The sequence below is a fragment of the Haliotis asinina genome, chromosome 2 (assembly GCF_037392515.1).
Source record: "Haliotis asinina isolate JCU_RB_2024 chromosome 2, JCU_Hal_asi_v2, whole genome shotgun sequence".
Lineage (NCBI taxonomy): Eukaryota > Metazoa > Mollusca > Gastropoda > Lepetellida > Haliotidae > Haliotis > Haliotis asinina.
The window spans coordinates 49380851-49405014 of NC_090281.1; the positions used below are offsets into that span (position 1 = coordinate 49380851).

Here is a 24164-nt window from a genome sequence, read left to right on the forward strand (position 1 = left end):
ATATTCCATTATAAACATTGTGTAATCAGTCAAATAATGTTGTTACGATTTCTACAAAACATTTTGACGCATGGTTTTACCTTCTATTTAATGTTTTTTAACAAGTTGTTTTGAAGCTTCCATTTACTGCGGTACAACAAGACTCTGAAAATTGATTTCCGGCTTAGAATAACTTTCAGTGTTTTTCACTGCATAATGCAAACATAGCACCACGCTATTTGTTGGGCGTCGTCGTATAGTGATACAATTAACATTTGGTTATAGGTTTGTACGATTATCATTATTCAAACTGTAACTCATCAAAGTAAAAGTTCTCCATGACGTGCGACTATAGCTACTAGGTATCACATGTGAGTGTGGAAGGCTCACAGTCCTGAACACATGAGTGACTCAGGTGTTATGACAAACTCAGCTCTCGATGTTAATAACAGTTTTTATTTCTCATGTCTTATATAGAGCTTGGGACAAAGCTGTTACGATTTTCTTGTTATGGTTAAAGAATGCATACAGCATACATTATAATTTAACGGCGTTGAATGGGCAATGATAAATATTTAATGTTCTCAGAGTGCTTACTTTCGGAATTACATTTCGTTTGCAAAAACACATCTCCATGGACATATGGTATCTAGAAGGCAGTATTGTAAATAAATGTCAAAATAATGTGTTCAGATGAAGTTCACATTCTTTTGATTATGAGGTAAGTTGCTTGCAAAGTTCTCCTATTGGTGCTATGGTAGCATTCTGCCAAAAATCAGAAGCAATGAATATTCGGGAGATCCATGTGAATCTTTGAAGATTTTGTGATAGTATTTAATTTGTAACACTAGATTTAAGACAAGGACGAATTAACTTTCAGTATGAACACTGTTTTATGAATGTATTGATTTGGTTTGCTCATGGCATGGATGCCTCCCGCAGTGGTTGTGACTTGTTTTATGTTTGCTTGTTCATGTTATAGGGGTGACAAATTCATAAACAAAAGTATAAGCAAAATCACCTTTTGTTTGGAATTGACACCAGTTACTTAGCTTAAATGTGAAAGTGTTACAGTGTGACAGGACAAGTGTATGTTAAAATAATTCCAAGAATATGATGCAGATTAAATTCCATAATAACTATCAGTTTGTTTATAATTTTCCCCTTGAAATATTATTTTTTAACTCAAATAAAACACCTCTATTCCAAATATTAATTGCTTGAGTACATAGTAAAATATGGTGTCTGTTGATTGTCATTATGTACCAATTAATGTAATTCTAGCAGAAATGTTGTATGCATCAATACATTACAAACAATTATGAAAGAATACTTATTTGAATGTTGATTGATTTAAGGAAGAATGTGAAAAGCTTCGTGTTTTTATTTAAGTTGTTTGTCAACTAGAATATGGATCAGTGAAAAACAAATCATAGAACTAGAAGGCTATTAGCTCTGGGTTGAATCCCCATGAATGCAGTGTTGTTATTTGTTTTTACCTGACAATGTGAAAGTCAAAGTTTTTGTTTACTCAACCTGATATGTTTTCAAAGACATTTTCTATATTCTTAGATGTAGTTCCTGGACACAGGTAACCCTTGTTGTAGAGATCAAAACATTTGCTTATGCAGAATATTTTTATGTATTAATTCATGCAAATGATGAGCACCAGTCATGGCCGTCATGAAGTTTTGGATAAAAAATATGAACACTAGTTAATTGATAAGCAAAAAGAATCCTTTGTAATTTTGTTTGTCAATGCTGTACCATGGAACCACAAGTAAAAATTTGCTTTGAGTAACCTATGAGCATATTTGATTATTTTATAAGTGTTTCTTATGTTGTTCTGCTTGGTTCTTTTTAGTCCTTTAACAACGAAAGTTGGGTAAGAAATATCATGATAAAGCAAGTGGACTTGTTGATGTTGCTACAAACCTTGATGTGAATCCTTTGCTCATGCAAACTTCACCATTGTTTGTACTTTCAATAATATCTTTCTGTTGTGTTGTTTGTTTTAGTGCTACATGGATACAAGGTGATTTGCAAATGGACTCGATGGATCCAGAAATTGATTCTGACGATGGCAACTGGCCTGAGTTCCAGGACTCCTCTGTTAGAACAGAGCGGTGTCTGTTTGGCCGAGAAGAGGTTCAGCTGCCTGAAGTTTTCATAGAACAAGTAAGTCCAAGCTAATGTCTTTTGAACTGGCCATATGAAATGTACCATAACTGAATTAAGGAGGCTTTTCAACACAGTTACATACTTAAAATGTCTTCAAGGTATTTTGTCGAATTAGACCCATGTTTTTGTGATACAAAAGGTTCATTTTGATGTTATTTACTCAATGTTGGGAGTTCCATATGTTATAGTCAGGTTGATGGTGAACAATGTATCACCTACATCAAAAGGCCATACCATTAGTCTTACATGATGTCAAGGTCTTAATTTGATTTTTCTTTCAAGAACTTTGCTTTTAACAAAGGAAACTGTGACAGCCGAATGTTATTAAGTACTTGGAATTGTTGGAACAATCAGAATCCAAAAAAAGTCATCCATTTAGGATTAAATTACATGATAAGTAGCAAAAATTATGTGCAAGTGTAAAGTTACGTTTTTTTAGTTTTTACATGTGGCCTTCAGGTTCTCATGGTTAAACATAATTAAGGTGTTACCTCCCTTTACATCCCACTCTGTGTAACATCTGGTATCTTTTGACACTCGAAGTTTGTTGATATCTTTATATTCCTTCCCTTCAGTGTTCTGTATGTCTGATGGTGTGCTAGTGACACTCAGAGCAGAGGTTATACTTTGGATAAATGGGTGTGATGTGATTGTGTATTCTGAAGGGCTGAGGTCATTGTGTGGTTTTGTCTGTTTTACTGTTGATCATTGTTGGATTAAATTAACAAAATTTTCTTGTGTCATGATACAAGTGGAATAATTGAAAAGACTATTTCAGTAACCATGACAATTGAAATATTTCTTTGTATGCTAACTGATGGCTTGTTTCTTTCAGAGTCATATATTTAAAGAAGTGTTATCACAGGAGATGTGGGACACGTCCCTTAGTGATGCACAAAAACAACATCTCATGGTAAGTTTCTTGCTTTTAATGGGTGCTGTTTTCAAGTGATCCAGGTTGTGATTCCAGTGTGAGGAATGTTTGAGTATCAGTTCCAATTAGATGAAGTTTATAACAAGTTATATGTATAGTAGATGTGTAACAATTTATGAAATCCACAGTATTCTTGCTACTAAGGGGCAGAACTGTGACACAGCTGGTCCATTAGCCTCATGTGCTACAATTTACTGTGCCTCCCTTGGACATCAGAAGCTTCTGATATGGCAGTCAAAGTAATCTTGCAGTGTCAGTATTATTTGTTACACTAAGTCTAACAAACCCTAGTCAGAGATCATGTCTGGTAACCATTGAGATTGACCAATCAGAACACAGCTTACCAAATCACAAAAGTGGACATTCACACATACCTTTAGAACTTTAGCCATGAAACAGTTTATACCAGAATGATTCCAAATGCTACAGTCACTTCTGAGTGATACACAATGCGCATGCTACAACACTGTCAACAGTGTGTAAAGAGTTGCTGAAAATAGTGTTTTTGTCCGTATTCAATGTCAGCTTGCAGATATATTCGTTAGTGGTAACCATGTCATCAGTTTGCCCCAAGCGTATATAGTGCAGGTCAAATATGTGTGTTTAATGCAGATTTTCGTTTGTTGTTGTTTTGAGTGTGATCAGTGTCAGTGACAAGGGAATTTTGTGAATTTTGTCAAACCCTAAACATTAGCCGTTGTCTGATGTGGTAAATCCGTTCGTCCTTCTCGTGTTTGTTTGGACTGTCATAGGTCACTCCAAGGTTACCTGCCGTGACCTCCTACTAGGCTTTGTTAGACGTGTAACGAATAGCTGTGACACTAAGCTTTCTTAGACTGATGATATGGGTTCTTCTCCCTGTTGATAATGATTTAGTGGCATTATTTCAGAAATTCCTGCCAAAGTTTCCCCAAAAAGATACTGAAGAAAAAGAAGAAACTGTCAGGTAATGTGTCACTTATTTTCTGTCTTTCAATTTTCTTGAAACAATTATTCCCTGTCCATTTGGAAGAGGCGACTAATGGGATTAGAAGATCAGGCTCACTAAATTGGTTGACGTACAGTGTCTATTCTATTGTTGCCCCCTTACGAAAACAGGAGGGGGGATTTGGAAAGTGTAGGGGGGAATACCTGTATTACCGTCTTTCAAAAAAGTGTGGATATACGAAAGTTATTGCAACCACCACCAGTGAAACTATTGCTCATTTTATTTTGGCTGCAATAGTCACATATCATAGCACCAAACGCATTTGGAGAGAGCCATGGCCATTCTTGCAACTATTTTTTTCTAAAAATCACTTGGTTTCAGTTTTTTAGAGTCGGAGGGACCGGAGTCAGTCTCAGGGTTTTGCTTGCTTTTCGATTCACATGTCTCCTTAACAGACGTATCGGTCTGGGGAGACATGGAGGACACTGTTGCTTTCTCAGTGGTATTTTGTGTAAAAAAGTCAGTTATTTTCATTCTTTTGCGTGTCGCCAAATTAACACAAACCGTTGTAAATAAGAATTTCGTATTCATTTGTTGTCTGCAACTTCAAGTGATAATATTGTCTGATTTCGAAAACAAAGCTAAAACGAACTGATGTTCTAAAAACGATCGATGAAACTGTTTTGCAAGTGCTGTACACAAGCAATATATGTTTAGAGTTCATTGTCTAACATTGTCAGTTAATTAATTAATTAATCAAATCATAACTTCATTGAAAAATGTTATCTATTTTCATATTGATATGAATGGAATTTCGTTTCCCCAGTGCCGATAGTGGTTTTAACCAAGAGAGGTTACTCTGTTATGTTTACATGTTGTCACTCAAACTTGACTTTGTGGCCGACTCTGATTTACAAAGTCATTCCTTGTCAATATAAAGCTTTTTCCGTATGTTGATTGAAAGGTAGTTAGGGAGCGAAATACTATACCCAACAGTTTGTGCTCTGTTGTTTTTATGAGGCGCAATTTGATCATTATTAGCACAAATCTCGCAATCATGCATCCTAGAATTGTCTGACCCAGACTGGATTACTTACAGTCTGCTGCCATGTAGCTGGAATATGTGTGGTTATTATTTTAGACCTTTATTCGTACAATATTAGTTTGGGTTTTTTTTCACTTTTTATGCTCAAAAAGTGTATAAATTATGTTTTTCAGGAGATTATTCTCTGGTGATGAGTTTAAGTTTGGAAACCCATTAACACAGTTTCAGTCACAACTAAGAGGTAAGAAAACATTGTGGACACAGAAACCTTGCTAATCTGGAAACCTTTTACTCTGGGCACTTGGGGTGTGTTTCTTCAGAAACAAGGTTAATCAGAACCTGTTCCCCGTGTATAGATTGCCTCTATTCTGTGGTAAGAATTGCTGAGTGAAGCATAAAACAACCAATTGTCTGATACTATATGGGTCTCAGTTGTCTTCTTGATTGTAGCTTTTATGACAAGTGTTCATAATCTTGCATGTTTAGAAATACCATTAGGTCAGTTTCCCGTGAGCCATCAAAGTGCTGGTTTCAGATGGCTTCTACTCACCCGATATAGCAAGATACACTAATCTATGCAAGCAGTACAAATACCGGGAATACAAGTTTCGGCAGCAGCGGTACTACTCAGCTCTACTCAAGGAAGTTATCCTGACAAGACAGGTATGTAGAACATTGTTCACTTTTACCATAGTTGCAATGGATACTTTAGATAATTTCTGGAACTGTGGTTACAGTGGGTATTGCAGGTACATAGTTCAAATGATATTCATGTAGATGATTGATTGGCATATTAGAATATGCTATATGAAGATCATAGAGATTTTTCTGGGTTACATCTTCTTGTTTTATTCTGGACCACAATGTTTCGAGGTTTGTTCTAGCTCCATCATCAGGTAGAACTGAACAGTAAGGTTTAACTGTACTTAAGGAGTGGTTTTTATTAGCCAGATAAGGGATTATAAATGAGCAAATGGATGAAAATGATGAAAGAATAATGAATCCACATACCATATTTTTAAAAAAATTTAGCGGGTTCTGGAAGAAGTGGGTCAGGTCCCACCAGAACAGCCGATAAAATTGAAGAACACTCATGCCCCTCCACCTAAAGACAAGTCACTGGAACACAAGGTCAAGAAGAAATATTCAAGGTCTGTGCTACTTTAATAAATGACTTTTACTTTACATAAAATCATATGGTAAGGGGTAGAGGTTGATTACAAAGATTGTGATGAATTTTCAGCTTACACGTACAATAGTATAATATATGACCAGTTATTCATTCTGTTTGTTCTCGTTAATGACATATGAACTGAGGTTTTCCTCATGTGTTGGTAGTAATAGACAGTGTGTACAGTAGACATGGCAGTCATATGTACCTGTTGTCATGGTTACAGGTTACTGAAGGAGGTGCGAGAAGAGTGTGAAGTTGATGAAACCTCCTCTGATGAGGAAGAGGAAGCTGTCAGTGAGTATATAGGGTGTTGTAACTGATGGTGCTGTAACAGTCCTCACTACCATATCCATCAGTCTTGTTCCCAATATAAAATACTACAACGATTTTCACCCCCACAGGCAGATGTTAGCTTGGTGAAGGTTGTAATCCTTGAAAGCTTCATGCTTTGTCAGGATTGAATCTTTGACCTTGAATTTCATTAGCTACTAGCAAACAAGGATAGGTTAAACTGGTTCAGAGAAGTAGAAGAGAAGGTGTGCGGCAACGAGCAAATCCCTTTGGTTTGTGAAAGGGAGGGCAAATGTAGCCGAGGGCACATGCAGTGCAAGACGATGAAATAGATACCTTGCTTAGCTGCACATGCCTTGCTCATAAGACTCTCACATGGTCAGTGTAGCAAGTCGGTAATATTTGGACAACCTGGGCCCCCTTCCCTGACAAGTGAAAGTGCCAATGGGTGGCACTCATACATGCTGATGTGGATCAGTTCAGGTCAGTGCTCAGCTTATCCTTGTTTACCAGTAATTACTCTAACCTCTGGAGAATTTGAGTTGAAATAGACCCCCTATAGCATGTTACATTGAAAAATGGGGGACTGAATGGTTTGGATTGGACAGGCATGGTCACTTGCTTGATAGCATGGCCTTGCAGGAGTCCTTGGTTGTCTGATCTAGACCGTATAAAGCTTAGTGTTACTTGTCCCGAACTGTTCACAAATTAGGGCCTGGAAAGTGGGATAGCCTAGATTTTGCTTGTCATTCCAAAGACCCAAGTTTGATTCCCCACATCAGACAAGTACAATTTGTGAAGCCATTTCTGGTGTTCCTTGCTGTGATATTGCTGGAACATGGCTAGAAGCAGTATACACCTGAACTCATTCACTGTATTAGGGCCACTGAAAATGTTTTTGATCTTAACACTGAACGTATACACAAAGAAATTTAGATATTTGCTGAATGTGTCATTATACAAATTTATCAGCAGAAAGAACCCCTCTCCATTAATGCAGTGATCACAATGCTGTATTGTACGAACCCAGGTTAATGAATTGTGTTGACTCTTTTTTTTTATGCTGTATCTCGTCAGGTCCGGTCCAGCGGAGTCGGAGACAGTTGTTCAAGTCTCTGGGTCCCATCCCCTCCCCTGAGCCGACCACGCCCAGTGTTCTGGCTACCTTTGCTGCCAAACCCCCAGTTGTCAATGGTGATGTTGCAGGTGAGTCATGACAATTACTGCTGACACGTTTCTTTCATTGAGAATATGTGTATCAAACGTGTGTCTCAGGTGAGAATGTGTGTATGTGTTAGGAATGAAGATTTTATGGATGTCAACTTCTTTATATGAGAACACAACGTTTCGGAGTTAATGCTTACTCCTTCATCAGGTGATTGAGAATGGGGTACAGAGCTATATTTATATGTACAGGTGAAGCAATAACAAAGTAACAAGTGGAATGACTTAACGAAAGCTGGAAGCCAGTATAAACAAGCGCTGATTGGAAACCGACAGTTATGATAACAATGATAGAAGCCAATGGTAATACATTACAGATGATGGGATATGTTTACATAACACAGGTAGGGGGTAAGGACGATGTACATGATAGGAGAAAAGGGTGGAAGCCAATGGTGCATGATGTTTACATAACACATGATTGGGGATAAGGATGATGTACATGACTGCATGAGGGTTGATGGGCATATAAAGAAGTTGACATCCATAAAATCTTCATTCTTATGCATTTCACTTCTAAATGCCCTTCAAAGACTTGTGTATGTGTTGTTTCAGGTGAGGATGAATGTATATTATCTATGTTCTGTATGAATATATGTACATAGAATCTGGTTTAGGTGGTAATTTGTGTATATATTGTAGTTCAGGTGGGAATGTGTGTATATAACGTGGTTTAGGTGAGAATGAATGCATATATTGTGTTTTTATGATGAGAATGTGTGTATATACAATGTGGTTTAGGTGAGAATGAATATGTAGATAGTGTTTCAGGATTAAATGAGATGAGTGTATTTCTGCTGTGTGTCTATGTAGTGTGTTGTTTAAGGTGAGCACATGTGAATGTAGTGTGTCTGTGTGTGTGTTTCAGGTGAGAATGGCAGCAGTGTGAAGCGTCAACGTCCCATCAGCCCCATGGAAGTTACAGAGGAGGACTTCCGTCAGATGATGAGGAGTCACAAGAGAAAGAAGGCTGATAATGTGGTAAGTGCACAGTAACTGCACACAACCTCTCCTGAGAGCGGTATTCTTGTTGAGGCATGGTGAGCTAGATCTGTTTATCTGGTATCTGAAGTAACATAAGCAACCGCATGCTCAGACATACATGCAGTAATCTGAAATGTGACCTACCTCACTCACTCACTCACTCACTCACTGTGTTATGTATCAGACTATGTGGCTGTACAGTACCTGATATGGTTCTATATGTTGGCTAGCCCAGTATCACTCAGTATGAATGAATACTTCCTGTTCCTTCACTGAATTGTTGTGTTTCAGGAGTTGCCGGAGTTGGACACACAGAACATCACGCTGCAGGACATTCTGTCTCGGTGTCAGGCCAACAAGAAGATCACTGCCAAAGCATCTCCTTCTTCAAGTACAAGTAAGTGGCGTTGATTTTAGGCTTAGCTAAGACTCTCCTGAATACACACCTGCATCATTGCTGTGGTCTTCCCATCCCTGCATCCTGACCTGTGTAAATCATGTTTGAAGCTGTTTGGGAAGTTTGAAGGTTATACAGCTGATGACAACTTTGCTCATAACATCAATCACTGTTTTCCCCCATTCTCAATTCTTCACTGGCTCTTTCACATATCCTGAATATTTCTGAGTGTGTCATTAATCAACAGACGTGCAAACAATGCTCACATACTTGACCCAAATGTTTTATGTCATGACTGATTCTATTAGCTTCATCAACAGCAACAGCAGTAACCTCAGCAGCACCAACTACTCAAACCTCACCAGTGTTGAAGAAAAAGATCAAGGGGAAGGATAGGGAGGAAAAGAAGGCCAAGAAGAAAATCAAGGCAGAGTCTGTGGATTCTGGCAGTGTGGATGAGAGAGTTGCCTCCCCTTCCATACAGACGGCCAACACTGGGCTGGAGGTCCATCCGGATATCCTTACAAGGGAGGATGACACTGTGCCGGACTTTCCTTTACCTGAGTGAGTTTGCTGTTTAAATATTGGTTGGGAACACATTCTTCAATGAACCCTCATTCAATGAGCTCCATTTGCTTGATTTGTGTGCATTCTTGGCTGTGTCTACCAAAACCTTCCCTCTTGCACTGATTATGTAGATTTACATTTTACGTATTTGCCCATGGGCATTCCAGATTGGAGGGGCTGTGGGGTAGCCTAACCGTTAAAGCATCTTCTCATGATGCTTGGTTCAAATCCCCACATTGGTACATTGTGTGAAGCCTACTTTTGGTTTACACTGCCATGAAATGGCTGGAATATTGCAGAAAGTTGTGTAAAACACCCAAACTCTCACTCACTCACTCACTCACTCACTCACTCACTCGCTCACTCCGTATTAGAATTGGTTGTAAGCGAACATTTGTGTCAGACATTGTTATTTGGTTGGTAGCATTGTATACATTAAGGATTGTCTGTCTGGACAACAGCGATATGAATAAGAACGATAAGTGTTACCTGTTGTGAAATGTGCTGAACAAGCCCCACTTGTTTCCAGGTTTCACTTGTGACATCTTACCCTGACAGTGTTGATTGTTGTGGACAATATTAGTTACTGATCATAAAAAAATCAGAAACAGTGGGTCATTAAACAAACAGACAAACAAACAAAGAGCCACACAGATAAAATATCTTACTTTCTTACATATCAGCTGTTGTAAGGTAGCTTACAGGACCAACAGAAATTTTACGGGAAAATATTGGAGAAATTTTCTTGGTCTATGGATTGGATGGGTCAGAGTACTGTAATGTTGATTCTGATAATTGTTTGGGCAAATACTGGGACAGTGGGGCAGCCTAGTGCTTAAAGCAATTGTTCGTATTGCCAAAGACGTGGCTTGATTACTCACATGGGTGCAAATCTGAAGCCCGTTCCAGTTGTCCCCACCATGATATTGTCAGAAATTTGCTGAAAGTGGTGTAAAACCATAGTCACACACTCACTCTTGCATAAGTTGCAAGTAATGTGGCCCATGATGATCTTTGACTCGTGTATCTCATGCTTTTTGTATAGAACAAAGGCCTTCAGCAGGGGTTAAAAAGTCCCATTGCCTAATGCTTTCTTCCGGTCACTTGCCCTGTGGCAAGTGGCTTTTAAAAAACATGTTGAACCTCTACTTCGAGTTCATCTTAAGCATCTTGGCTATTTGGCTATTTGTGTCCATACTATTTCTAGTATATATAGGAACACGTGAGTGGTCTGACTAACAAATAAAATGACATTGTTTTGATTTGTAGAGACAAATGAGTCTTGAGCTTACTTCTGTTTAATGTCCTGGAAGGTAAACATAGACTATCCTTTTTTTTCAGCACTGGACCATCAAAGTTGGACAACTTCTTCAGCTTACTGCGTGATGTGATAAATGAATTTCCTGATCAGCGAGTAACCACAGCCAAGGTCAGTGTGTGTCAGGGAGGTACCATGCTCTGCCATGATTAGATTGACTGGCCTTGCCCAACTGTCCTCTCACCATGGTCTGTCAATAAACAGGAGTGGTTGAATGGTATAGAAAGTATATGTACGTGATTTTATAGCCTTTGTTGTTTAAATTTTCTTTTGTTGGAATGAGTGATGTCTGTTTGGATCAGGTTTTAGCGCCCCTGAACTAGGAATTTCATGTTTAGCTCACCTGAACTGAGTCCAGTTTTGGTTCACCTGTACTAGGGCTACCATTTCTAGCTCACCCAAACTGGGGTTCCATTTTTAGATCACCTGAACTTGGTCATCCAGTTTTAGCTCACTTTGACAGAGTGTTCTGGTTTTAGCTCCCCTGAACTTGGTGTTCCAGTTTTAGCTCACCTGAACTTGGACTTCCAATTTTAGGTCACCTTAGTTGGATGTTCCAGTTTTAGTTCACCTTGACAGGGTGTTCTAGTTTTAGCTCACCTGAGCTTGGACTTACAGTTTTAGGTCACCTTAACTGGATTTAGCTCACCTGAGCATGGTGCTCCAGTTTTAGCTCGTCTGAACTTGGATTTCCATTTCTAGCTCACCTGTAACTTGAGGTCCCAGTTTTAGCTCACCTAAAAGGGGTGTTCCAGTTTTCACATTTCTACAGATGTTTGAACCAGGTCGAATGTGGTTCTATTCATCCTGTTCGTCCCATACAACAGGGCCTGTACTTTATCCACTTCTCCTCAAATACCCCAGCACAAAACACATTTAGATTACATATGTCTTTTATGGAGACTCGAAAGGTGTTCATCTCATGTTTCGATTTTTGTATTGTAAAGATTTCTTGTATGTGTAGAGACATTTGAACTAAGATAAATTGTGTGTGATGATATTGAAATATGGGATTAAGTCATCCACTAAAACTGCTCAATAGAATTGATTAAGTTTTTACATGTGTTTCATTGGGACTTGAAAGTTGTGTATCTCATAGTTGATGTAGTTGATGCATAGATGTTTAATGAACTTCCTAGGTAGAAATCAATCACCAGAGCACACTCGGTGTTGGGAACTCTTCCCATAGCAGCGAGGGCATTGTGTCCCTGGACACAGTTTTGTCTTGTTCTCTGTTCCATGCTGAAAGCAAGGGAGGTAATATTGCTGTTATCTGTTCTAGTTGGAAGAGAGGATTCGAGAATGGCAGGAGTCACCATCAAGTTCTCTAAACTCTTGGTTTCCAATCCAGGCCTCATGGGTAGACTGTGTTGTCTCTGCTCTCAAATTCCTGTCTGGGGATGTACTGGGTGAGATATTGTTCATCAATTTTAACTGATAATGAGTCATATGCATCCGAACAAAGTGAATAAGAACATGGATATATTGAACATGCATGACAAACTGTTTTCGACAACATGTAGTTCACTTTACCGTACACCATATATTCTATTCCCCACATGGGCACAATGTGTGAAGCCCATTTCCGGTGTTCCCCTGCCATGGTATTGCTGGAATATTGCTAAAAGTGGCGTAAAAATAAACTCACTCAATTACTCAATCACTTGTACACAAAGGAACATTTCAGTTGTGTAATGAATACAGACAGACAAATATAATGACATTCTTTTGAGCTGTTGAGACAAATGATTCTCGGTCTTGAGCTGACATCTGTTTAATGTCATGGAAGGTAAACATGTAGCGGTCACTTTAATCAAGCCTTCAAGTGCTGTTTTGGATTTAGATTACTTTGTTAATGAGACACTCAGACTGCCAACATAAGAATATGATTGCATAGTCAGGATACTTGTGTTATGTCTATGTTAGTAATGATAAATCTTGTCAGATAAATGTATAAGGCTCTGTATTTGTATTAGGCCTGTCTGTGGACAATTTCATCCCTTATTTGGACTACAAAGAGCGGGCCCAGCAGTGGAAGTGGATTGGAATGGGGAGGGACACAGAAACCGAGTTAGCACCCTTGTTCCAGCACTGGATGAGGAACAAGGACAATGTGATGGCAGATGGCTTGGACTCAAGTCAAGGCTCACCGCCCCCACCTAGAGCGTCAGTATATCAGTACTGCTTCTGTGCATCTCTAAGACCCTCCCAAGATTTACCATTGTCCAAATGAATTTTTTGCAAAACTTAGGGACTTGGGAATATTTTTTAACTGTAAAAAATACATCCAATGATAATCATTCTTGTTTCTATTTTGTCCAGCATAGAACAGTATTGAGGGGATAGGGAAATGTGACTTGAGTTGAAGTAGAATTGTTCTGTGTTTCCAGGAAGACGGCATTTGTAGTGCGTCCGACCAGTCAGGAGGAAAAAGCTACATTCCAGGAGCAGGTCAGTTGGCTGAGGGGAATAGTTGTTTGTTTTGTGGTATAGATGGGTTGAGTTTTGTAAGGAAGGGTGTGGGATGGAATATGGATGGAGTGCGTATTGTGAGGAGGGTGTGGGGTGGGGTATGGATGGAGTGAGTTTTGTGAGGAGGGTGTGGGGTGGAGTGTGGATGGAGCGAGTTTTGTGAGGAGGGTGTGGGGTGGGGTATGGATGGAGTGGCTTTTGTGGAGAGGGGTGGGGTATGGATGGAGTGGCTTTTGTGGAGAGGGGTGGGTTATGGATGGAGTGGCTTTTGTGAGGAGTGTGTGGGGTGGGGTATTGATGTGGTGAGTTTGTGAAGAAGGGTAGGGTATGGATTGGGTGGGTTGTGTAGGGTATGGTACTTTTGCAGCTTGCTGTGTCGAGTTTCGTTGATATTATGGGGACTGTATGGTCTGTGCCAATTTACTGAAACTCATTGTTTCAGGAGAAGAAGAGGTTTGAGAATCCCCACAAGGCTTTCATCTACCACATGCATGGCTACGAGTCTGTGGTGGGGCCAGTGAAGGGTGTCTACAGCAAGGATAATGCCATGAACAAGGCCAGGGAACATGCTCTGCTAGTGTCTGACCGACCAGCATTTGTCACCATACTCACATTAGGTACAGCAAAGCCTTTGTCACCAAAATAACATTGTGTAGGTCATTGAGTTTGTCACCATAGTTACATCAGGTAGGTCAGTTGTTTTGTGGGGAACAAGCTGTTTTTTCTTTGGTTGTGTTGGATACAGCTAATCATATTTTCTTAGTGGATGGATTCATTTTGAGGATATGTTTCCTTCCTGAACTATCTCTCTTGTATGCTTTCAGTACGTGATGCAGCAGCTCGACTGCCGAATGGTGAGGGGACAAGGGGGGACATCTGTGAACTGCTGAAAGACTCTCAGTTCCTGGCTCCCGGAGTCACAGATACACAGGTGGGTGGATCTTCGGTAACCATGGAAACTTGTAATCACATTAATCACGGTTATGGCATAAATTTCCAGGTTATATGACCTGCATACCCATATTTGCCTGTTTCAATTCAGTGATAACCTATATGTTCATTCTGTATTGGGGAACTTCTCTTTACTATTTATCCCCCAGCATGTGATGATCATTGCCTCATCCGTCCTTTCTTATGTAATCATCATTCAATATTTTTTAACAAAAATTGGCAGATATACCTAACAACCTAAAGTGGTGCCTATTGCTATTTACATTTTTTATTTTCATTTTTATTTTACTTGGTCTCTATTGAAAAGATTTGTACTTAACCTAAAAAGGGAGGGTTGGACTTCTTTTCTGGAGCACAACTTGAAAATCTTTCAATATCTTTCAGCAAAACTTAGCATGTATATATATAAGGCAGATGAAATGTGTAGGAACATTTTACAAGATTAAATGGTAGATTTCTTTTGGAAATAGTATCAATGGCCTTTATAGATTCTCTTTACATGATACATGTGCATTCCAGTGGCATTAGAACAGAGTAAGTGTTACATGGGTAATAGAGACTAGTGCTTGTTGTGGACAGATCAACACTGTGGTCAGCGGGGCGCTGGACAGGTTACACTCAGAGAAGGACCCTTGCGTCAAGTATGATGTCAACCGCAAACTCTGGATATATCTCCACAGAAACAGGACGGAGGAAGAATTTGGTAAACTTGCAATTCTGTTTGCGTCCTTATTTGTAATTTAAAAACTACAAACCTACAAGAATATGTACCTCTTTATGTTTTCTACCTCTGAAATCATATTTCATATTCACCTCAGGTTATTGAAGTACAAGTAAGTCAAGGAATGCTTTAGAAACTGATACTATTAGAATTGTGATAGGCACCATGATCAAATATCTTGCTTTGATGCCTCTGTGAGTTAATGAGGAGGCATGGAGGACCTGTCTAAGGTTCTACAGTGGAAGGAGTTGCATCCTTTGGGGATGCCAGTATCCTGTAATGTTGGTTGGAATGATGGTTAGCAGTCAAACACTTAAATCTGTTTCAAATGCAATTGAATTACGATAACATACCTCCTGAAATGTCTGTCTTCCAGAACGAATCCACCAAGCCCAGGGTGCTGCAGTCAAGGCCAAGAAGTCTCTACAGAAACCCAAGACCGCAAAAACAGTAAGTCTTGGTACCAGTGTTCTTCCTGTTATTAAGAACAGGTCTGAGCAGTTCTGTGTGATTAGTGACTCACTTGGCAAAATTCATCCTGTATGACCGTTAGTCAGGTCTGGACCAGATAGTCATGTGATTGAGCTTTGAAAGTGAAAACATGATTGATCCAGTCAATGTGTCTGTCCTCGTGATCCTCTCTTGTGACAAGTATAGTCCTCCTTTACGACACATTACTACATGCATTGGTAAAGACAATGTGATTGAGAACAGTGGATTGTTGACTGATTCCAGCTACATGTGTCAATCAAGTCAGCTATCCTAACAACCAGATCCCGTTAGTCACCTCTTCTGACATGCATGGGTTGCTGAAGATCAATTCTAAACAGGTCTTCACAGGTCTGGTGGGATAAATGCTGGTGCTGGCCAGGTTGACATTTGAGTGTTTTGTAGGGCTTGGTTCTGCCACACACTGATGTACTTGTCTTCTCAATAGAAGATATACTTCTCCTTCACCTGGCAGTAAATGGCTACCCTCTAGCACTTCACATGGCCATGCTGTCTTGTATGCTTCCCTGAAATCATGGAATGAATGTCTGTCATAACTAAGTCTCGTGAAACCATGACTGATTAGCTATATAGCATATTAAGTTTATGGGTGATTTTATGAGTATTGTTTGGTTTTTCTTCAGATCAAAGATGCAATATCCGCCCAATCTGCTCCACGCCAGACAGTCTCCACCAATCTTGCCACAGAGGCAGCTGCTGCCCTCAATGTTGAAGATCTGGCCACTCTGCAGTCTCAGGCTTTAACCAGCCCCTCCATTGTGCACAGCCCCAAAACTCTCGGTCAGACCACGTTCGCACGGACACCACAGTCAAGTCCCAAGATGGCCTCTCCTAAAAATGCAAATCTGACTTTGACCTCATCTTCTTCCCTCAGTGTTTCTCTTGCTCAATCTCCTCTCAAGAACACAACCCATCTGCTGACATCGCCCACCAGCCTAGCTCAAACATCCAAACCAGTGGGCATCCCCATGGTGACAGCCACAGTCCCAGGTGCTATCACAGCCATTTCTCAGGTGAAGGCTGAAACTGTTGGACGTAAAAATCAAACTGTGAACTTGCTGCAACAGCAGCATTTAATAAGACAAGGTGGTGCCATCACCGCAGCATTAGCCAATCAGCAAGTAGGGCAGAATGTAACCATGACAACAAAGGGCGAGGTGGTGCTGCAGCGCCCAACCAGTACGTCAGTGACTGTTGCGGGCGCTCACCAGGTCCCAAACACAACCAAACTTATCTCGTTAGCACAAGTGACAACAGGTATAGGGACGATGACAACTCCGGTGTCGACAGTTGTGAGTTCGATGTCGGGAGCAGACAGTCAGGCCGTAGCAAGGCTGATACAGCAGGTACAAGGAGGGCCACAGATGTTGTCAGTCAGCAACCTCCTGGCTGCAGGAGGTGCAAGTACACCCAGATTACAGGGTGCAAATCCCCGGACAACAACCATCAAGATTCAAGGTGAGTTCACAGCTTAGCCAAGTCCTGCCTGGTTTTGGATTGGAATTGAATACACAACAATGACCACTATCACTGGCCATAGGAGACATGCCAAGTTACACGTCTGAGGGATACACAAAGTATGTGATCTGGGCTACCAGTTACACATTTCTCTGATGTCAAAGAGGCTGATTGGGTTAGATGGCTGAGTGCTGGCAATTGTATGCCTGACTCTTGAGAGTATGGGTTTGAATCCAGGATGGTATCCAAGAAAAGTACTAGTATCAGTACTACTTATCAATTCATTTTCATGAGAGATCTTCCTTAGGGTACTTATGAGCGTTAAAATGTCCATTTATAATTCCTACTACAGTTGTAACTATGCTTTGAATAAAATATCAAAACAGAAAACTGTGATATACCATGTAATGTGGAGATACGACTTGATTGTTCCAGGAAGCAGCATAGTGCCTCCTGTTGGAGGCAAGCCCATCCAGATCAGCGGGAAGCCCCTCACTCACTCTAAGAGTCTGATGCAGCTTGGAGGGAAAAACCAGCAATCCTTAGGGATGATCCACACACAACAGTTGTCAGCCATCAGTATCATACCACAGACAATCACAACCTGCATTGCCACCCTCTCACAGCCACGCAGTGTCGTATCTTCAGGTAGCCATGTTAACACAAAACTGGAGTTGTTGAATTGTTAAAGTGTTTGCTTGACAAGTCAAGTATCTAGCTCCTCATGTCCTGATAAAAATGTCCCCTCTGTTGGATATTTAAATATATTATTACGTTCAGTTTCCAAATTTTGAATTCATAAGTAAAAATAATTTTCAAGTCATAATCAGTTGTGAAAGTTGTCATTTTGATTCGAGAACCATGAACCTTGAGAAAGCTAGTGTCAGTTTTATGCATTGGTCAGAGTTAGTGAAAAAGGTAGTTCTGACCTGACTTTTTATGGGATGTCAGTTGTTTGATGTAATGGGCACTAGCATCTGTTTTTTTTCTTGAAAAGTGAATCAAACTTCATAGTGAAGATAATGTAATATAGCATTGAGCTTAATTAAAAGTTTGATATAAATGCACAGATGGTATTGTTATGTGGTTTGCAAAATATACAGATTTAAAGATCGTTGAGAAACATTCATGATATGTATATAGAATAGCCTCCCTTAGGTGTGTCAGGTTCTGCTTTTTGTTTAGTTCCAAGATACTTGATGTCTCCATTTCTTGGTTTCACCAATGTGGTCTTTTACCAGCGTGGCTTTGAACTTTGTTCCCATATTACGTTGACAAAGGATACTGACAAGTATTTGGAGGAAAGTTAAAGCATACTCATTCTTGTTTTTAGCGACGTCCAACACAGGTGTGACGGAGGTGTCAACAAGTGGACAGCAGCACATGACGGTCGGGCAACCAAAGATGACCATAGTGGGTCAGGTAGGGCCCATCACATCCACGCAGGCCCAGACAGTGAACATGGGAGGTCAGCCCAGGGTCGTGAACACCTCACCTGGAGGGATCTTTGTCACACATCTTGCACCAGGAATCTCACTCAGACCAGGTCAGTTTGGGGAGGATAACATCTAAAACTCAGTTTGTTCCAAAATAAGTTTTTTGTTTGTTTAATTTCATTTGCTTGACAATGATATTAGAATCTATGTAGAAATGTCGCCTGTCACAAAATAGTAGAAGAAAAAACTTGTCATCATTTTTCATGTTTGTTTAATGTCGCACTCAGCTAAATACCATCTATATGGCAGTGATCTGTAAGTCATAAAGACAATCCTGTGATCAACAGCATGAGCATTGATCTATGCAGTTGGGATACAATTACATCGGTCAACGAATTCAGTGAGTCTGACCACTCGATCATGTTAGTAACCTCTTGCAACAAGCATGGGTTAGTCCAATTCTAATCCGGATCTTCACAGTTTGAGTCTCATTTGGATGGAATGGCTGATTGTAGGCCATCATAATTTGTAGAATGTATCTCATGCATACAACCACTGGTTTTGCTGGCCCAAACTTGAGTAGACTGGCTGTGGTAATATAGGCAAATGGTACTGTGGTGTTAGACTCTCAACGCCCTGTTCCTTCCAGGTTTACCAGGGGTGGGCCAGGCCAAGATGGTGTCTGCCAGTCAGGCTGGTCTAGCCCAGCTCATCATGCAGCAGACACCGCAGGGACTGAAGACTGCCGGAGGTGAAACTGTCGGGGTCGTGCCCAACGTCTCACAGGGTAAACATGCTTCCACTATTCATGTTATGGCGTTTTTCTTAGGGAGTTGGATGTTGTTGTATATCACACGGTGTGTCCCTACCTGTGCCTTGATCACTGCCAGATTACCAGTTTCTGTTATGATGCACAGAAACATCATGTAGTTGGAATTATGTAATAATTCTCTGTTAATATTACTTTGTTTGTGTGTGAGTGAGTGAGTGAGTGAGTGAGAGAAGATAATGCTGTTTTCTACATTTTTAACCTATCTGTGTTAAATTGACTACATTAACCACACCTATACCCTTACTCTGCTTCATGTAACAGGATCATCTGTCCTTACTCTCCTTCATGTAACAGGATCATCTATGTCCTTACTCTCCTTCATGTAACAGGATCATCTATGTCCTTACTTTCATTCATGTAACAGGATCATCTATGTCCTTACTCTCCTTCATGTAACAGGATCATCTATGTCCTTACTCTCCTTCATGTAACAGGATCATCTATGTCCTTACTCTCCTTCATGTAACAGGATCATCTATGTCCTTACTTTCATTCATGTAACAGGATCATCTATGTCCTTACTTTCATTCATGTAACAGGATCATCTATGTCCTTACTTTCATTCATGTAACAGGATCATCTATGTCCTTACTTTCCTTCATGTAACAGGAACACCTATGTCCTTACTCTCCTTCATGTAACAGGATCATCTATGTCCTTACTCTCCTTCATGTAACAGGAACACCTATGTCCTTACTTTCCTTTATGTAACAGGAACACCTATGTCCTTACTCTTTCCTCCACTGTAGCAGAAACACTTGTTCTTGCTCTTTCCTCCACTGTAACAGGAACACCTATGTCCTTCTCTCCTTCACTGTGACAGAAATACCTATGTCCTTACTCTCTCCTTCATTGTAACAGGAACACCTCTCATCGTCAGCAATGCAGGGAAGGGTGGTCAGAACATCCAGGTGGTTCGGACTGTGTTGTCCCAGCAGGCTGGACTGAAGCCAGGGCAAGCCACCATTCTCATCTCGCAACCCACCCTCCAGCAGAACCCAGCCACCATGATGTCCACATCCCAGGTCATCCACACCACCAAGTCCGTCCGCGGCTCACCCAAAGGCAAACCACAGCCAGTGTATGCGCGTATCATTACACCACCACCAGGGATGAAGCTGACAAACGTGCCTCAAGGCACATCTGTCGGTGCCTCTGGTGTTAGTGTTATACAGACTGTAGGGAAACTTGTGAACAGTGTGACAACAGCTACTGCACATCATCCTACGGTGACTACAGTGACAGTGGCCACCCCTCCATCAACACCATTAGCATCTGTGGACATCGGAGACGGAACAGGAAAGACAGATTCAGGAGAAAGTAAACCGTAGGGTATGTTTAGGATCGACTATTCAGGCATTGTAGTCTTCATCATCTACACAGACTACTGTTGTTTAACAACTCTCGGAACATCAATGATATTGTGTGTGTCTGGTGTGCTTGTTCAGCAGAACATCTCCAGATTTGGAACAACTGGAGAGAATGTCTGAAAGAACACTGAAATTGTTAATTTTGTTGGGAATTTCAATATTCAGTATCACTGTGTTAAAGAGAACAGAAAGTGTAATACATATTATCTAGCTGTTAGTTCAAGGAGATGCTGGTTCAATGCATGTACAGTCGTATCGGACATCGGGACAATTCCATATCTGCATTGTTAACAGGAAGAAATCATGAAAATCTAGGAGTGATCTGCATTGAAAACTAGGAATGATCTTCATACAGTTGAATGAGATGAAGCAGTGTGAGCCCGGCTTGTCCGAGGTGTGTCATAATTGTGTTCAAGATGACACTGTCTCATGCCATTTGACTCAACTAGAATCACCCCTCTAAGTAATCACAGCTACCACACGTAGACTTGTGGCTGTCATAACACTACAATTGCTTGTAGAATGGAACCAAGGGCTGCCTTCCTCTACATTTTCACATCTGCCAAACATAGACTTATGACTTTTGTAACAATATGACTGCTTTGTGGAATGGAACCCAGGGCAGCATTCCTATGTTTTCACAGCTACCATACATAGATTTACGACTGTCGTAACTCTATGATTGCGTTTTGGAACCAGGCTGAGGGTTGCATTCCACTAAGTAATAACATTACATAGACTTCTGAACAGTGCTGTCTTAATTGTTTGAACAAACAGGGTGAACAGGGTGGTTCTAGACTTGCCCAACCCATATCTGTTGTTGTTGTGAATTGTACACATTATAAGCATTATTCACTGTTAAATTTCCTTTTTACTTTAAATTAATATCTTGTTGTGGATTTTGTTGAGTGTTTTTGTTCAGTGAATGCATCCTATTACGTAGGCTTCCTAACTTGTTGGTTGTTCTTGCTTCAGTTCATTGTATGTTCAGTATCCAGATTCTCAAAATTGGTGTGCCAAGTTAAGGGCTCCAGGCAGCTTACATACAAATACAAATGAAGATTGTGAAAACCACCAACACTCTGCCAAACTTACAAGTCCTATTTCACATGAATTTTGAAAGGTTTCTTTTAGTACTCAGTATAATATGACTGGCTGACAAGGCGGTTGGGTGTCTCTGTATAAAGGGGTTAATATTTTTGTAACAAAATATTTTTTGTGAAATGCAGTTGTGTCCCGTTGATGTGTTTTCTCATACTGCATCGAGTATATCATGTTGCTTCATGTTATGTCAACTTACCACAGTGACAAACTGTGAAGGTCTAGGTTAGAACTGATCTTCAGTAACCCATGCTTGTCGCAAGAGGCGACCAATGGGATCGGGTAGTCAGGTTCGCTAACTTTGTTAATGCATGTCATGTTATCCCAGATGTGTGGAACAATGATGTTGATCACTGTATTGTCTGGTCTAGACTCAATTATTTACAGACCGCCACCATTTAGCTGGTACACTGCTGAGTGCGGCATTAAACAACTACCATAACAGTGACAAATATAACATCTGATCAACAATATGACACATGAAAGATGTCTTCATACCATCTCTATGTATTAATCACAACATTCTCGTATGTGTGATGCCTGTATTGTACTATCAATGAAAACATACAGATATGGAAGATAAACAGGATACATTAAATGATTGCACGGGAGATTTTTCTTTATCAGGGTCGTCATTTGTATTTGTACTTAAGTTATGGTGTATTAATTAGGTAGTGAGGATTTCTCTGAAAAACAATTTCGTCTTGGTTTACAAAACTCTCACATTTGCAAGAACGCAACAAACTAGGGCAGAAGTGTCTGCATGGTACTGAGGAGCTTGGAAACCGTGAAGCAGTTCTCCCTGAAAAGTCACTGGTCATATTAGGTAGTACTTCTTACGTGATAGTTGTGAAAATAGGAATGATAGGTCATAGTTCAGAGTGTTGGCCAAACTGGTACCATCATTTGTAACTTTGTGATGTTGAATACAAGCAAACTGATACTAAACTACTAACTTTCATTGTTTAGCAAGGATTAACAAATACCTAATGGCTGTGGATCCACAATGTGATCTTAGCACTACAATGATAATAAGCTTAAGCATGGGAGTTATCACTAAGATGGCTTTGCTGCAAGTGGGCTCAGATCAGTTTTCTAAAGCACTGCCAGAAGAACTTGAACATTTGGAACAACCATGCCTGAAACGTTTCATGGTTACAGTTAAAGCTTCTTTCTGTAAGTGGTCAACGTGATTTAGCTCCAAGAAACAATTTCACTCCCATGGAACCCTTCAAATGTTTTTGATGTTCATGTCCTGCAATGTAACTCGTGTGAATCAGGGGCTCCTTTCATGAAGAAACCTTTACCTTACCTCCCTTTATGTAACATTGCGCTAAGGTTACATTAGTGACTTATGATCACCTTAGTGCTTTGTGAAAGGAGCGCCAGGTAGTTCATTAGGACATGCAGTATATTGCGTTTTACTTATGACGCTTATTCAGGAATCTGTAGTGTGTGAAGTGATTTGTGTGTGTGTTTGTATGTGTGTATCCATGTGTGTGTCTGTACATGTACATCTGTACGTGTTCTTACATGCCTGCTGGTTCAGGTGTTGAGTGTATCTGTGTTTAACCATCATCATTTGCAGAACCATCACTGATTATATGGCACGCATCTATAGAGGCACTTGCATGACGTTACAGAAATTTGTAAAGATCATTCGTTCAAGTAAATGCAATGACTTTCTGAAAATAATTTCTCTAACAGAACATTTACTGATTGGTCCCTAATTTTTAAAGCATTTGATAATGGAAAAGATCCCTATAGGCTATACAGTAAAACTATTAATGTCTGGAAAACAAAATCATAATCTCCACCATCCTCTTCATCATCATCAACCAGTCATTTAACATGTTTATGAGTCATGTTTTTCACACTTTCTGTTTCAGTGAAACAGTTGTCTATGGCTCTTGTTGTCAGTGTCATATAGACTTCTATGAAGGATCACTTAGTTTCAGAGATCACTTTGTTCAACTTGTTCATTTAGTTGAATTTTGTATGCTGTTACGTATTATTTATGTTGAAGCCACCTTGGCTTTCTGTGCTATAGTCTCTTTGTGTCTAATCCAGGGACTCGGGTGTTGTTGAGAGAACTATCACAGATGAATGCGTGAGTGAGTGAATGAGTTTCCACTCCAGTATAGTGAATGATATTAGCTCAGTTGTATATGCAGTAACTGAAGAAATTGTGTATTGTGATATATTGTAAATATGTACATTTTCCAAAACTCACTTTGAGTCTCTGCTGATGAGAAGTACTGACAATTGAAATATAATTTATTAGATATGTT

The 24164-nt window shown here is 40.0% G+C and overlaps 1 protein-coding gene across 1 annotated transcript; it reads left to right on the plus strand.

Moving 5' to 3' along the window:
- The first annotated feature begins 138 nt into the window (after positions 1–138).
- On the plus strand, positions 139–24164 carry LOC137273859 (nuclear factor related to kappa-B-binding protein-like). The gene is made up of 25 exons (XM_067806742.1): positions 139–264; positions 1998–2157; positions 2996–3073; positions 3985–4040; positions 5241–5308; positions 5603–5730; positions 6100–6218; positions 6465–6535; positions 7610–7738; positions 8625–8737; positions 9032–9137; positions 9458–9701; positions 11046–11133; positions 12305–12431; positions 12999–13188; positions 13413–13473; positions 13937–14111; positions 14319–14425; positions 15025–15148; positions 15543–15616; positions 16300–17134; positions 17570–17782; positions 18468–18680; positions 19220–19357; positions 20264–24164. The coding sequence occupies exons 2-25, from the start codon at positions 2026–2028 to the stop codon at positions 20731–20733; spliced, it is 4059 nt and encodes a 1352-aa protein (XP_067662843.1). The 5' UTR covers positions 139–264; positions 1998–2025; the 3' UTR covers positions 20734–24164.